The sequence below is a fragment of the Dendrobates tinctorius genome, unplaced genomic scaffold (assembly GCF_039654945.1).
Source record: "Dendrobates tinctorius isolate UK_male_01 unplaced genomic scaffold, ASM3965494v1 ptg000302l, whole genome shotgun sequence".
Taxonomy (NCBI): domain Eukaryota; kingdom Metazoa; phylum Chordata; class Amphibia; order Anura; family Dendrobatidae; genus Dendrobates; species Dendrobates tinctorius.
Window position 1 is genome coordinate 4,655,975 of NW_027361969.1, and position 14,004 is coordinate 4,669,978.

A 14,004-nucleotide genomic window follows, 5' to 3' on the forward strand; every position below is an offset into this window, starting at 1 on the left:
GACCCCAGCCAAGACATGCTCAGTAAACTGTTTAATTCTATGAACAAAAATTTTGAGCTATTAAGCAAAAAAATGGATAATAACTTTAAAAAATATTGTGAGACCATCGACAGGCAACTAGCCAATCATGAAGAAAGACTGTGCAAAGTCGACATTCAATACTTATCAGTCGAAGTACAAAAACAGAGTCAAAATGGCCGACCTAGAGGATAGAGGACAGAGGAATATTAAAATCCGGGGGATCCCCGAAAACATCCTCCAAGAAAATCTTACAAGTCATATCCAAGAAATTTTCAATCTAGCCATCCCTGACCTACCCGAATCGGACTTGATAATAGACAGAGAACACAGGCTCCCTCGCCCGCCAAAAATTTCTCAGGAACTTCCAAGAGACACAATTCTTAGAGTCCATTTCTATCAAACTAAAGAAAGGATCCTAAATTATCTCAAGACCAACAAATCCTTCGCTGACCCATACAAAGATCTCAAAGTTTTCCCGGATCTATCCAAGGAAACGCTGGAACTACGTCGGTCCTTTCAAAATATAACTGCAGCCCTTCGGGACAAGGACATACCCTATAAATGGGGTTTTCCTGTCAAATTGCTGGTGAACTACAGAGGGAGAACGAACCCCCCATCTTCACTCCAGAGGAAGGAGCTGATTTCTTGGATTCAATTAGCAATAGTCATTCCAGGCATAATTGATCTAATCATACACAGCCTGCCTGATTATTAACTTTTTTTGCACAGGAACTCAGGCCTGTAGTCTCTTATAATGAAGGTTTACCCTCCTATTCCAGTTCACGGAATTACCCCCGATATTATAGAGGTAGTTTCTTTGCTTTGAACTACTTGAACAGTTTTCCAGTTTAAATTGTTCCGTTATATATAATTTGAAGCAAAAGTTGAAATAACATTTGATAGTAATTTCTTTTCATTACTTGTTCTAGTTGCTTTGTTAGCTTCCAACCTAAACCATTTACCAGCTCCCTCCTCATATCAGTGGTCTGTCTCGGTCGTTCCTCAGATATGAGTCTTAAATTCTTATCTTACAATGTTAGAGGCTTAAACAGCCCTAAGAAAAGACACACTTTTTGGAGAGCGTTGATAAATGCACGTGTTGACATTGCATGTATTCAAGAGTCGAAGTTCCTCAGAGACAACCATCCATACTTTCAACACAGCAAGTATGCTCATATTTATGAGTCTTGCAACTCTAGCAAGAAAGCAGGGGTTATAACGCTGATTAATGGATCTATCCCCTTCGAGGCCTTAGAGGAACATGGTGACGAGGAGGGTAGGTTCCACATACTGTATTAGTTTGCAAATTGAATCATCAGGTCTGCACACTAGTCAATTTGTAGGCACCCAATCGAGGCCAACATAAGTTTCTCAATAAGTTGATGAAAAATGTATCACCTTTGAGGAGAGGAGATCTGTTTCTCATGGGCGATTTTAACCTCACCCCAGACAGCACGATAGACTCATCCTCACTATCTAGACCCATTACTGATAACCTAAACACTTGGCTTGACAAAAATGAGCTGTTCGACACTTATAGATGCCTAAATAATTCTTCAGTAGAATTTACACATTTCTCCGATACCCACCAATCCGCATCGCGAATCAACCTCATTGTTTCTGATGTTTTTTCTCTTACCAGATTTGAAGATGTCTCTATTGGCCACAGAACAATGTACGACCATGCACCGGTTATAAGAAAATTTTTTCTAGGTCCTCCGCTAAGAAATACCAAACTTTGGAGATGTAACGCCAACATTGTCAATAACCCCATACATAAAGTTAACTTACAAAACGCTATCAACAACTATTTTAATGAGAACAAGCCAGAAGACACCAGTCCGCTAACAAATTGGTGTGCTCACGAGGCGGTGGTAAGGGGTATCCTAATAGAGATTTCCTCTAAGAACAAAAAGTAAAATAACCTAAAAATTTCCAATATCCAAAAATCAATTCGGAAAATAGAGAACATTATAATTGGTTTGCCCTCGCCATCACCACAACATCAATCGGACCTATCAAAACTCAGAATTGACCTTAGGAATCTAATTCAGGCCCCCTATGAAGCCGCAGTGAGATCATCCAAATTCAATTACTATACCTCTCTAAACAAGCCCACAAAATACATGGCCAACAAAATTAAAAATAGCAGAATTCAAAGTAAAATAAACAGAATCAAATCTCTTGTAGGAAACTCCAAAATTTCCCATCCTCAAGAGATTTCAAATGAATTCGCAAAATTTTATGCCAATCTCTACAACTTACATACCAACCCCACATCTTCGCTTCAGAATACAGCAGAAATTGCCAATTACCTATCATCTATTAACCTCCCCCTTCTTTCTGAAAATGACCTTTCGTTCTTATCCGCCCCAATAGACAAATCAGAAATTGAGGAAGCCATCAACAAGCTCGACCTCCACAAATCCCCAGGCCCCGACGGGTTCACCAATACATATTATAAAGCTTTCAACACTATCCTTTCACCTCACCTTGGCCTTTAACCATGCTTCCAATACAGGTCAATTTCCCTCTGAGATGTTGGAAGCTTCCATCTCAGTTCTACCTAAAAACAAAGGAGATCCAGAGGCTATCGAGAATTTTAGACCCATATCCCTCCTTAACACTGATGTTAAATTATATTCAAAAATTCTAGCGAACAGGCTTAGCTCCATTCTCCCTAGGCTTATTCACAATGATCAGTTGGGCTTTATCAAAAGAAGGCAACCAGCCGATGCCACAAGGAGATTGATAAACTCCATAAAATGGGCCAATGCTACCAAACACCCTATGACTTTATTATCGCTCGATGCAGAAAAAGCGTTTGATAGATTAAGCTGGCCTTTCCTTCGAGAAACCCTAACTAAATTTGGATTCAATGATTCACTAGTAACCTCCATAATGGCTCTTTACTCATCCCCCAAAGCCAGAGTAGTTTGTAATAACCATGTATCTGACACATTCCTCATAAAAAACGGTACTAGGCAAGGTTGCCCCCCTTTCTCCTCTCCTTGTCAATCTTGCCATGGAGTCCCTAGCAGAACGAATTAGAAACCATCCTTCTATCAAAGGTATAGACACGCAAAACCACCAATACAAAATTAACCTCTATGCCGACGACTTATTCCTTACCCTTACGGACCCCTGCATTTCCATCCCTGAAATGATCTTTGAAATTGACCAATTCTCTGCCATACCTAACTTTAAAATTAACTACCAAAAATCATATATTCTCCCGATTAACGTTAATGAAAAATCAGTCTCATATCAAAACAGTTACTTCTCTTAATTAGACCAATAAAACTCTTCCCTACCTAGGTATACTCATCTCCAAAAACCTCACACAGATGGTCAAATCCAATCTTAATAAAATGACTGAAATCATCAATAAAGACAATGCCACCTACAAAACTAAACACTTACCCTGGTGGGGGAAGGTCTTGACAAGGAAAATGTTCACTATTCCTAAACTTATTCACATACTTAGATGTCTTCCTCTCCCAATATTCTCTATCCACCTTACCCGCATGCAATCACAGATAAATTTCTTTATATGTGGCCATAAGAAGCCAAGAGTTGCAACACAAATGTTATATAAAAAGAAAATACACGGAGGCATTTGCATACCAAATATCACAGCTCACTATAACACGCTTTTAATCAGAGTGCTCACTGGCTAAATGATTCTCACAGCCCAGCCTGGCTTGATTTGGAAACTACTCTGAATAACAATGTACACCCCAAAGCCATACTTATCAAAGCTATTACCAATAACCTCCCCAACATGATTGCTATGGCCTGGAATAAGTTCTCAAAAACAAGACTAAAAATTCAGCAAATTGAAATAAAAAAAACCAAAAACTCCCCCTTACCTTCATAGCAAATCTCGTCAACCGTACTCCTATCTGGGCAGATTCCAATATTTTCAAACTAAGACATCTTCCACGAAAACAAATTCTCGAGTTTTTTTTTCTCAAGAGAAAATATAATATTTCCTCAATATTTCCTAGAGTACCAAATCCTCAAAGACACCATACAATCCTTTCTGAACCTAAAATTCAATTTCTCTGAAGCATCTATAAAGTTATTGAATAATCATGAGCACCAGATCTTTTGGAGCCATAGCTTCATATATGAAAATTTTAATAACGACACATTATTACTTAAAAATCCCTCAATGTTGAGTCGGGAGAAGGATCTCAACTCTTCATTCTCTGCTGAAAGTTGGGAGGACACTCTTTCTTCAGCTTACCAATCTGTAATGTCCATCCCACTACAGGAGACCCACTATAAAACTATCTCCAGATGGTATTACACTCCCAACAGACTGGCTCACATAGGTTCCTCAAACTCCCCACTTTGTTGGAGAGGATGCGGCCAAAAAGGGGATATTCTGCATGTCTTTTGGGGATGCCCAATGACAAAACTGTTATGGTCTCGAATCTCTTCATCTATAATCAACAAAATAATTGGAAAGCCTTTCAACCTTACTCCCTGCATTGCCCTGCTTTCATTAAATTTGGCCGAAATAGATCATTCACTGAGACCTAATTTCAATCATATATGTCTTGTCATGAAGAACACCATAGCATACCATTGGAAATCCAATTTTTTGCCTAGTTCTAATGACATAATTAAACTGATCAATCAACAAAGATCACATGAGCTACAATTCGCTCTTCATAATGATCACTTCAACAAATTCTTTGAAGAAATGGTCTGTATGGGACCATGTCTTCCCTCCCCCGTTAGTATGAGTTTGGTAGGATTTTTATTTAACAAAGTGGTCCCTCAACTTGATTTGTGACATACCGTTTATTGTACTTTATCCATTACTTCGATCGCTATGCTTGCACTTGCTCTTGATTTTGTATGATCCAACGTCTGTTGCGTCAATTAATGACTCGATGTTATTGTCTTGTTTTGAAAAAGAATAAAACTTTGGAAAAGGAAATAAGGAAGGAGAGAGCCCAGTACCTCTGCAACTGAAGCTGCCTGTCGTGAAAAAGGGCATTATTTCCCCAAAACTTCAAGGAGAGTTGTACTATGTAGTGAGTGTAAATGTAGGTCCGCTGGCTTCTTCCGGGAGAAAATGGCGGTAGCATGCGCAGTGCACCTGCTGATATCTGCTGGCCGTCACCCAGCAACAATACGAGATTTTTTCCTATTGGTTCATTTTGATCACTGTGATAAAACCTATCATTTGTGGAAAAAATATGATTTTTTATATTCATGGCTCTACGTTATAAACTTCTGTGAAGCACTTGGGGGTTCAAAGTGCTCACCACACATCTAGAAAAAAGTTCCTTGGTCTAGTTTCCAAAATTTTGTCACTTGTGGGGGTTTCCACTGTTTAGACACATCAGGGGCTCTCCAAACGCGACATGGCGTCCGATCTCATTTCCAGCTAATTCTGCATTGAAAAAAAGTCAAACGGCACCCTTCCCTTCCGAGCTCTGCCGTACGCCCAAACAGCGGTGGCGTATTCAGGACAAATTGCACAAAAACTTTGGGGGTCTAATATCTCCTGTTACCCTTAGGAAAATAAAAAATTTGGGGGCGAAAAGATTTTTTTTGTGGAAAAAAAATACGATTTTTTATTTTCATGGCTCTACGTTATAAACTTCTGGGCAGCACGATGGCTCAGTGGTTAGCACTGCAGCCTTGCAGCGCTAGAGTCTTGGTTTCAAATGCCACCAAGGACAAAATCTACAAGAAGTTTGCATGTTCTCCCCATGTTTGCGTGGGTTTCCTCCGGGCACTTCGGTTTCCTCCCACATTTCAAAGACATACTGAGAGGGAACTTAGTTGTGGAGGTTTCCACTGTTTTAGGCACATCAGGGGCTCTACAAACGCAACATTCTTCATTGAAAAATTGGAAACTATGGTCCTTCCCTTCCCAGCTCTGCCATGCGCCCAACAGTGGTTTACCCCTACATATGGGGTATCGGCATATTCAGGAGAAATTGCACAAAAAAATGTTATGGTTAATTTTCCCTTTTTACATTTGAGAAAATAAAAAAAAAAAACAAAAAAAAAAAAAACCTGGTTTTGAAGTAAAATGTTTGTGAAAAAAAAACAACCCACCATGGTTACTTACCGGTAGCCGGTTTTTCCGGAACCCATGACAGCACCACCTGAGAGAGGGATCCGCCCCGCCAGAACAGGAACCTACTGAGACATAAGGGGCGGCACCTCTCCCCCGCTTCAGTTGGGTTACAGAGCACAGAGGACTTCCCGGTTAGTTACATGTTTAATCCAACACCACAACACTCAAAAAACATCCTACTAATTGTGCACACCCATATGGTGAAAAGGGGGGGGAATATACGGGTGCTGTCATGGGTTCCGGAAAAAACGGCTACCGGTAAGTAACCATGGTGGTTTTCCCTTCACCCATGACAGCACCACCTGAGAGATTTTTGGGGATTCGAAACACCTTAGGGAGGGACCACCGCTTGCAGCACCCTTCTACCGAAGGTTAAGTCAGCAGAGGAGGATAGATTCAACCTATAGTGCTTAAAGAAGGTTGAAGTTGAGGCCCAGGTAGCGGCCTTACAAATCTGTTCAATCGATACCTCTGCTTTATCGGCCCAGGAGGTCGCCACGGCTCTGGTGGAATGAGCCTTTATGCCGTCAGGAATCGGGATACCACTAGCTGTGTAGGCTACACTAATGGCCTCCCTAATCCATCTGGCAATAGTCCCTTTTGAAACCTCATAGCCTTTCCTGGCACCAGGAAAAGCTACGAATAGGGACTGGGACCTCCTCCACTGGCTAGTCATAGATATGTATTCTACGAGAGCTCTCTTAACATCCAGATTATGGAATTTTTCCTCCCCCAGATTTTTTGGGTTCTCGCAGAAAGATGGAAGGACAATTTCCTGGCCCCGATGGAAATCTGATGCTACTTTGGGCAGATAAGCGGGGTCTGTTCTTAACACTACCCTATCCTGAAAGACTTGCGTATAAGGTGGATTTACTGAGAGAGCCTGTAAATAGCTTATCCTGCGGGCTGACGTGAGGGCCACTAACAGAATTGTTTTTAGGGTCAGAAACTTTAGGGGTAGCTGATGTAATGGCTCATACAGATCTTTTGTAAGGGCTTCTAGCACTAGGTTTAAATCCCAGGGGGCTATTCTGGGTATTGGGATAGGCCTAGCTCTATGGCAGGATTTAATAAATCTGGCTACCCACCTATTTGATGCCAATTTGCAGTTGTAGAGCGCCCCTAGTGCAGACACCTGAACTTTAAAGTGTGTTCACTGCTAACCCCATCTGCAACCCCGATTGTTAGAACTCCAGGATGGCATTAATCGGGGGTTCTTTTCCTAACGGCCTACCTAAGAACTGCAGGAACTTATTCCATGTTCTGCCGTAGATGTTAGTCATCACTGGTTTCCTACTCTTTAGCAGGGTGGCCACCAACCCGGGGGAGAACCCTCTATCCGTTAAAAGCGACCTTTCAAATTCCACGCCGTCAGATGGAATCCTTTGACCTGAGCGTGGAATATTGGACCTTGAGCTAGTAGGTCCGGGATTTCTGGCAGAACCCATAGATCGGAGAGGGACATCATTCGTAGCAGAGCAAACCAGGGCCTTTTTGGCCAAAATGGAGCTATTAGCATCACCCTGGCTTGATCGTTTCTGATTTTTCTGACAACTGTTGGGATCAGAGCCTGAAGTTCCACTGGATGTGCAACGAGTCCACTGCCCATGGTTTTTCTCTCGGGTTTAGAGAGCAGAGCCTTTCTGTTTGCCTGTTGTGCTTGTTGGCAAAGAGGTCTATCACCGGTTTCCCACAAAGCTGAGTTATCTTTTGAAAAATGGACCGGTTTAGCACCCATTCCCCCTGCTTCAGGGTATTGCGACTCAGGAAGTCTGCCTCTATGTTTTCTGCCCCTTTTATATGTAAGGCTGTCAAGGAGTGTAGGTGTTCCTCTGCTCTGCTCAGAATGTCTGTCGCCGCTTCCATTAAGGAGTGTGACCTTGTCCCTCCTTGGTGGTTGATGTATGCCACTACTACCTTGCTGTCTGACATGATGCGTACATTTCGACCATGGAGTAGCGGAATGAAGTGATTTAGGGCCTTGCTCACTGCCCACAGTTCTCAGGTTGGAGGATGCTTCCCTTTCTGGACGCGTCCAGGAACCCTGACCTATGATGCCCCTTAGGTGTGCCCCCCATCCCGAGGAGCTTGCATCTGTTAAGATTATATCTGACGTCTGTCTGTCCCACGGTATTCCCAAGGTCAGATTTGTCTTGTCCAGCCACCAATTGAGAGAGTCTCTGGTTTTTAAGGAAATCCTTCTAAACGCCCTCTTAGCGATGTTTGTGCTGTTAGTATCTCCCACTGGAGTTGCCGGGTGTGAAACTGAGCCCACCTAACCGCCGGAATACAGGATGTTAGGGTACCTAGCAGGGACATTGCTCTTCTTAATGTCATACGTGGTTGGTTTTGGCCTGTCAAGGGCAGATTTTGCACCTTTTCTATTTTGGACTCTGGGAGCAGACACTCTTGCCTTTCTGAGTCTAGTATAAATCCTAGGAAGGTCTGTTTTTTTAGGGGTTGCAATTTTGATTTTTTGAAATTGACTATCCACCCTAATTCCTGCAAGGTGTTGATCACCCGGGTCAACTGCGCTGTACAGTGGTCCTCTGAGCTGGCTACTATGAGAAAATCGTCCAGGTATGGTATTATGACCGTGTCGTGAATCCGGAGAAAGGCTGTCACTTCCGCTATGACCTTGGTGAAAACTCTCGGGGCTATAGATATGCCAAACGGAAGCACCCTGAACTGAAAGTGCCTTAGTGTGCCTTGAATATAAAGTGCTACCCTCAAGCATTTCTGGTAATCTGGGTGGCTAGGGATGTGATAATACGCATCCTTTAAATCGACTACGGCCATGAAGCAATCTTGGTGTAGCAGCTTCACCGCCGTAGTTACTGATTCCATCTTGAAGGTCGAGTTCCTTATCCATAGATTGAGCCGTTTGAGATTTATGATTGTCCTGAACGTTTGATCGTGGGTTTTTTTTATCAGAAAAAGGGGTGAATAGAACCCCTTCCCTTCCTGTATGCGTGGTACCTCGGAGAGTACCCGCTTGTCTATCAGGCTCAGGATCTCTGTTTCTAAGGCCACCTGCTCTTCGGTCACCTACCTGATGGGTGTGACGACGACCACGGGTTTTGGCTGACGAATAAAGGGAATTTTCAGGCCTTCTGTTAGGATGGTTAGGATCCAGGCGTTGGAGGAGATCTTCTCCCAAGCTTGGAAAAAGAGTGCCAATCTCCGCCCCACTGGAATACTGGCGTCACTGTGGCGACTTCTTTGAGGTGGAGGTGCCTCCACCAAACATAAACCCCGATTCTTTTTTTCTTTTATCCTCCCATCTTCTCCTGTCAGCGGGAGGACGCCCCCTATTGAATCTCCCCCTCCAAAAGGGCTGTCTCCTCTGATCCATAGGGAATCTGGGGAAGCCTTTTTTCTTATTGCCTGCTTTCTCCAGTATATCGTCCAAGTTCTTGCCGAACAAGAATCGACCATCGCAGGGGAGAGAGCATAATTTGTCCTTGGACTGAAGGTCACCCGGACAGCCCTTAAGCCATAACGCGCGTCTAGCAGCATTTGATAGTGACGCTGCCCTGGCTGTCATCCGCATAGAGTCCGCCGAGGTATCGGCCAAAAAAGCTGCTGCCCCGTGCAAGAGATACATCTCTGATAAGATTTTCTCTCTTGGGACCCTTGAAGCCAGCTTTTCTTCTAACTGCTGCAGCCAGATCATGAGGGAGCGTGCCGTGCAAGTGCCCGCTATCGCCGGTTTTAGTCCTCCTGCTGTCGCTTCCCATGCGTGCCTCAAATATGAGTCCGCCTTCTTGTCTAGCGGGTCTCTAAGAACCCCTGCGTCTTCCAGGGGCAGGGCCGACCTTTTGGAGGACCTGGACACTGCTGCATCTATTTTGGGGATTTTGTCCCATATCTCCGCATCCTTATGATCAAAGGGATATCGTCTCTTAGGAGGTGGATGGAAGGGCCCCCGATTTTTCTGGCTTTTTCCATTCTTTCTCAATAAGTGCCTGGATTTTCTCGTTTACTGGAAAGGTTCATTTTTTCCTCTCCTGAAGCCCCCCAAACATGACGTCCTCTAGGGTTTTAGCTGCCTTTTCTTCCTGTAGGCCCATTGTAGCTCTAATGGCCTTTAGGAGGGCGTCTGTGTCTTCTACGGGGAAACATGGTTTACCCCCCCATGTCGCTGTCTGAAGAGTCTGAGGAGGATGATTTTTCCGCCTGAGATGACATTGACGCGGAATCCGAGGGGGAACTAGGGGGATCCTTCATGGTTTTTTTCCCTTTTTTCAATAGGGACTTAATTGAGCCTTCCATTTCTGACCTTAAGGCAGATATCAGATTGGCTGCGAAACTAGGCGCTTCCTCCGCCATAGTCCGCTGAATGCACGCAGCACAGAGATCTTTTTGCCAATCTCTTGCTAGGGGAGATTTACATATAGCACAATCCCTATTGTTCTTCTTGCTTCCCGCTTTTCTGGGCCTTTCCTACAGGGTGAAGCATACAACAGAAGCCCTATTAACATAATGCTAACATTCACGAAGATCACTCACCACCCGAAATCAAGGGTACCGGACTCTGAGGCTGTGTTGGGGCACGTGACCTGCGCTCTTTGGATCTTGAGGAGTCCCCTGACCTGCGGCTGGGGCGACTGCTGCTGGAAAGGCTTCCATGCTTTCTGCCAGAGGGCCGAGAGGGAGGCAGGGACGCTCAACGTTCCTGCTCTGACTCCATGTTGCACCACCGTTTGCTGCCCCCTCCCCCCTGCGACCGCCGGCTGACCGCTTCAGAAAGCCGTCTGGCGTCGCACCCGGCGCTATTAAACCATCGCCCTTCTCTGACGTCAGCCGGCGCACCCAGCATGCAACGCGCCGCTGACGTCAGCGGCCGGAAGAAGCCAGCGTCTCTCCCCTGCTATGGGGATCGAGATGCGGCGTGCGCGAGGGGAGGGCGGCGCGGTGGGGGCTTCCCGCAGATCCCACCAACGCCCGCACAAACCCGGAACCCCGGAGGGCCCGGGGACTGTGCATCCAGCACCCGACGCTGCAGGTGAGACACCTGTTCTTCCTGCGCCGAGACGGGGCTGGGTCCACTTTTCTTCGCCCATGACAGGTACCGCCGACAGTGGGGTTCCTTCCAGGACAGGAACCCAACTGAAGCGGGGAGAGGTGCCGCCCCTTATGTCTCAGTAGGTTCCTGTCCTGGCGGGGCGGATCCCTCTCTCAGGTGGTGCTGTCATGGGTGAAGGGAAAAGTCAAATGTTCATTTTTTCCTTCCATGTTGCTTCAGTTCCTGTGAAGCACGTAAAGGGTGAATTAACTTCTTGAATGTGTTTTTGAGCACCTTGAGAGGTGCAGTTTTTAGAATGGTGTCACTTTTGGGTATTTTCTGTCATAAACACCCCTCACAGTGACTTCAAATGTGAGATGGGCCCAAAAAAAAAAAAAGTTTTGTAAAATTTGTTATAAAAATGAGAAATCGCTGGTCAACTTTTAACCCATATAACTTCCTAACAAAAAAATGTGTTACCAAAATTGTGCTGACGTAAAGACATATGGGAAATGTTATTTATTAACTATTATGTGACACCACTCTCCAATTTAAGGGGATAAAAATTAAAAGTTTGAAAATTGTGAAATTTTTGCCATATTTCCATTTGTTTCATAAATAAATGCAAGTCATATCGAAGAAATTTTACCACTAACATGAAGTACAATATGTCACGAAAAAACAATCTCTGAATCAGTGGGATCCGTTACAGCGTTCCAGACTGGTCAGAATTTTAAAAATTGGCTTGCTCATTAAGCTGCAAATTGGCTGTCATTAAGGGTACCGTTACACCTAGCGATGCACCAGCGAACCCGACCAGCGATATGACGCGGTCAGGATCGCTGGTTTATCGCTAGGTGGTCGCTAGTGAGCTGCCACACAGGCAGATCTCACCAGCGACATTGCTGGGGACAGGGATCGCTACTTACCTGTCAGACGCGGCGATCCTGCGTCCTCCCGCCCGGCTCCACGCGTCGCTAGTCGTCACAGCAGGAAGCGTCGCAGGAAGTGACCGACGAGGAATGATCCAGGAGCCACTCGCGCGATCAGCGATGGGGAGCCGGTCGGAGGCAAGTATCATATGCAGCAATATCGCTGCAACGTCACAAAATCGGTGACTTTACAGCGATATTGCTAGCGATATCGCAGTGTGTAACGGGGGCATAAGGGGTTAAATGTCATTTACCTGCAGACTAACCCTATATGTGCAGAGAAATAGCATTTCACAGTGTAACAGGTTCCCTTTAAATGGGTGTGACCAGGCAATTAATCTTTGTAATTTGTGCAACCCTCCATTAGTGAAGTGTACTACATTTTTAACCATGCCATCTAGTGTCCGTCTTGTCACATGTATAGAAACCCGGACCAGCTGTTTGAGGGTGCACACTGCTGTACCAGATGTGTGCATGTTGTAGATTTGGAAGCCCAGATAGTGGGTCTAGATGAATAGATGGCAACCTTGAGATCCACTGATAACATGAGAGTATCAAGTTGAAAGATGAGGCAAGTGTTGGCACAGGGGTAGCATTGATTGCTCCAGTAGGAGGAAGAATAGGAACGCACAGCAGGCTAGACATCAATGGGATAATTTGCTGATCTCATGGTACCAGACTGCTAGAACCCCCAGCAATTCTGAGATTAGGGATTTATATAAACATATATACGTCAGCATATATTTATGAGACATACACGCACACATGTACGTACGTACAGTATACAGTATTGATTACCTACTCTTACAAATACCAGCTACATACATCAGAACCCTAGAAGCTATGGTAGCTAGTGATATACACACAAAATATATATAATATCAAAAATCCTCAGCTCTAAAATCAAAATTTTATGAAGTTTGTACCATGGCGACTAACATATAGTGAACGTTGTAAAAACAAAGAGCAATAAATCAATTGAAGAGTTGTGTTATGTACAATTTCATACTTCCCTCCCACATCCATCACCCCCCTTGTTTTCAAACTACAATGCGTTCTACAAAGAAAAGTACTCAGATAGCTATGCAGATGGAAAAATAAAACAAGTTATGGCTCTTTGGAGGAAAGGCGGCAACAATGAATGGGGAAAAGAAAAAACAAACATTGCCTGGTCAGGAAGAGGTTAAAGTAGCTCACCTACTGCTGGTGTTGTCCTCTTTGGAAACTCCACTGTGTCTGCTTGATCTTCAGGAGTCTTTTTGACTGATAAGAAAAAAAAACAGGAAATAACATTTAGTGTGTGTTTCACACTAGCGCATTTTCAGCGCGCGCACGGCCGGGGGTAGCTCCGCCCCCGATCCGGCTCTCTGCCCGGCGTGCCCGCCCCTTCCTTGTAGCGCCGCCTCCTAGCGGACAGCGGCGCCTGCGATCGGCGCACCCTATCTTTAGCATAGGGTGCGCCGATCGTGCGCAGGCCGTGCGCTAGTTGCGCTTTGACCTGCGCTGCGCACTTTTGACGGTGCGCCGTGCGCGCCAAAATCAAACTTTTCGGATTTTGGCGCGCACGGCGCACCGTCAAAAGTGCGCAGCGCAGGTCAAAGCGCAACTAGCGCACGGCCTGCGCACGATCGGCGCACCCTATGCTAAAGATAGGGTGCGCCGATCGCAGGCGCCGCTGTCCGCTAGGAGGCGGCGCTACAAGGAAGGGGCGGGCACGCCGGGCAGAGAGCCGGATCGGGGGCGGAGCTACCCCCGGCCGTGCGCGCGCTGAAAATGCGCTAGTGTGAAACCGGCCTAATCCAAGTTTTAGGTAGCAAGTCCTAAAAACTAACAATTTCTTAAAATCTCCATTTATGTTCATCTCCCTAATGAAAGAACATTGTGTTTGGAGTGTAGATGGGGTACATGCCTACTGGTAGATAGTAACTATACTT

At 44.9% G+C, this 14,004-nt stretch overlaps 1 protein-coding gene across 3 annotated transcripts in view; it reads right to left on the minus strand.

The window, feature by feature from the left end:
* LOC141073470 (catenin delta-1-like) overlaps positions 1-14,004 on the minus strand; it is a 152,705-nt gene that overhangs the window by 71,643 nt on the left and 67,058 nt on the right. For all 3 annotated transcript variants that reach the window (XM_073560704.1, XM_073560703.1, XM_073560705.1), the window contains exon 10: positions 13,268-13,333. In XM_073560704.1, coding sequence (XP_073416805.1) covers positions 13,268-13,333 — 66 coding nt within the window. The remainder of the gene's footprint in view (positions 1-13,267; positions 13,334-14,004) is intronic.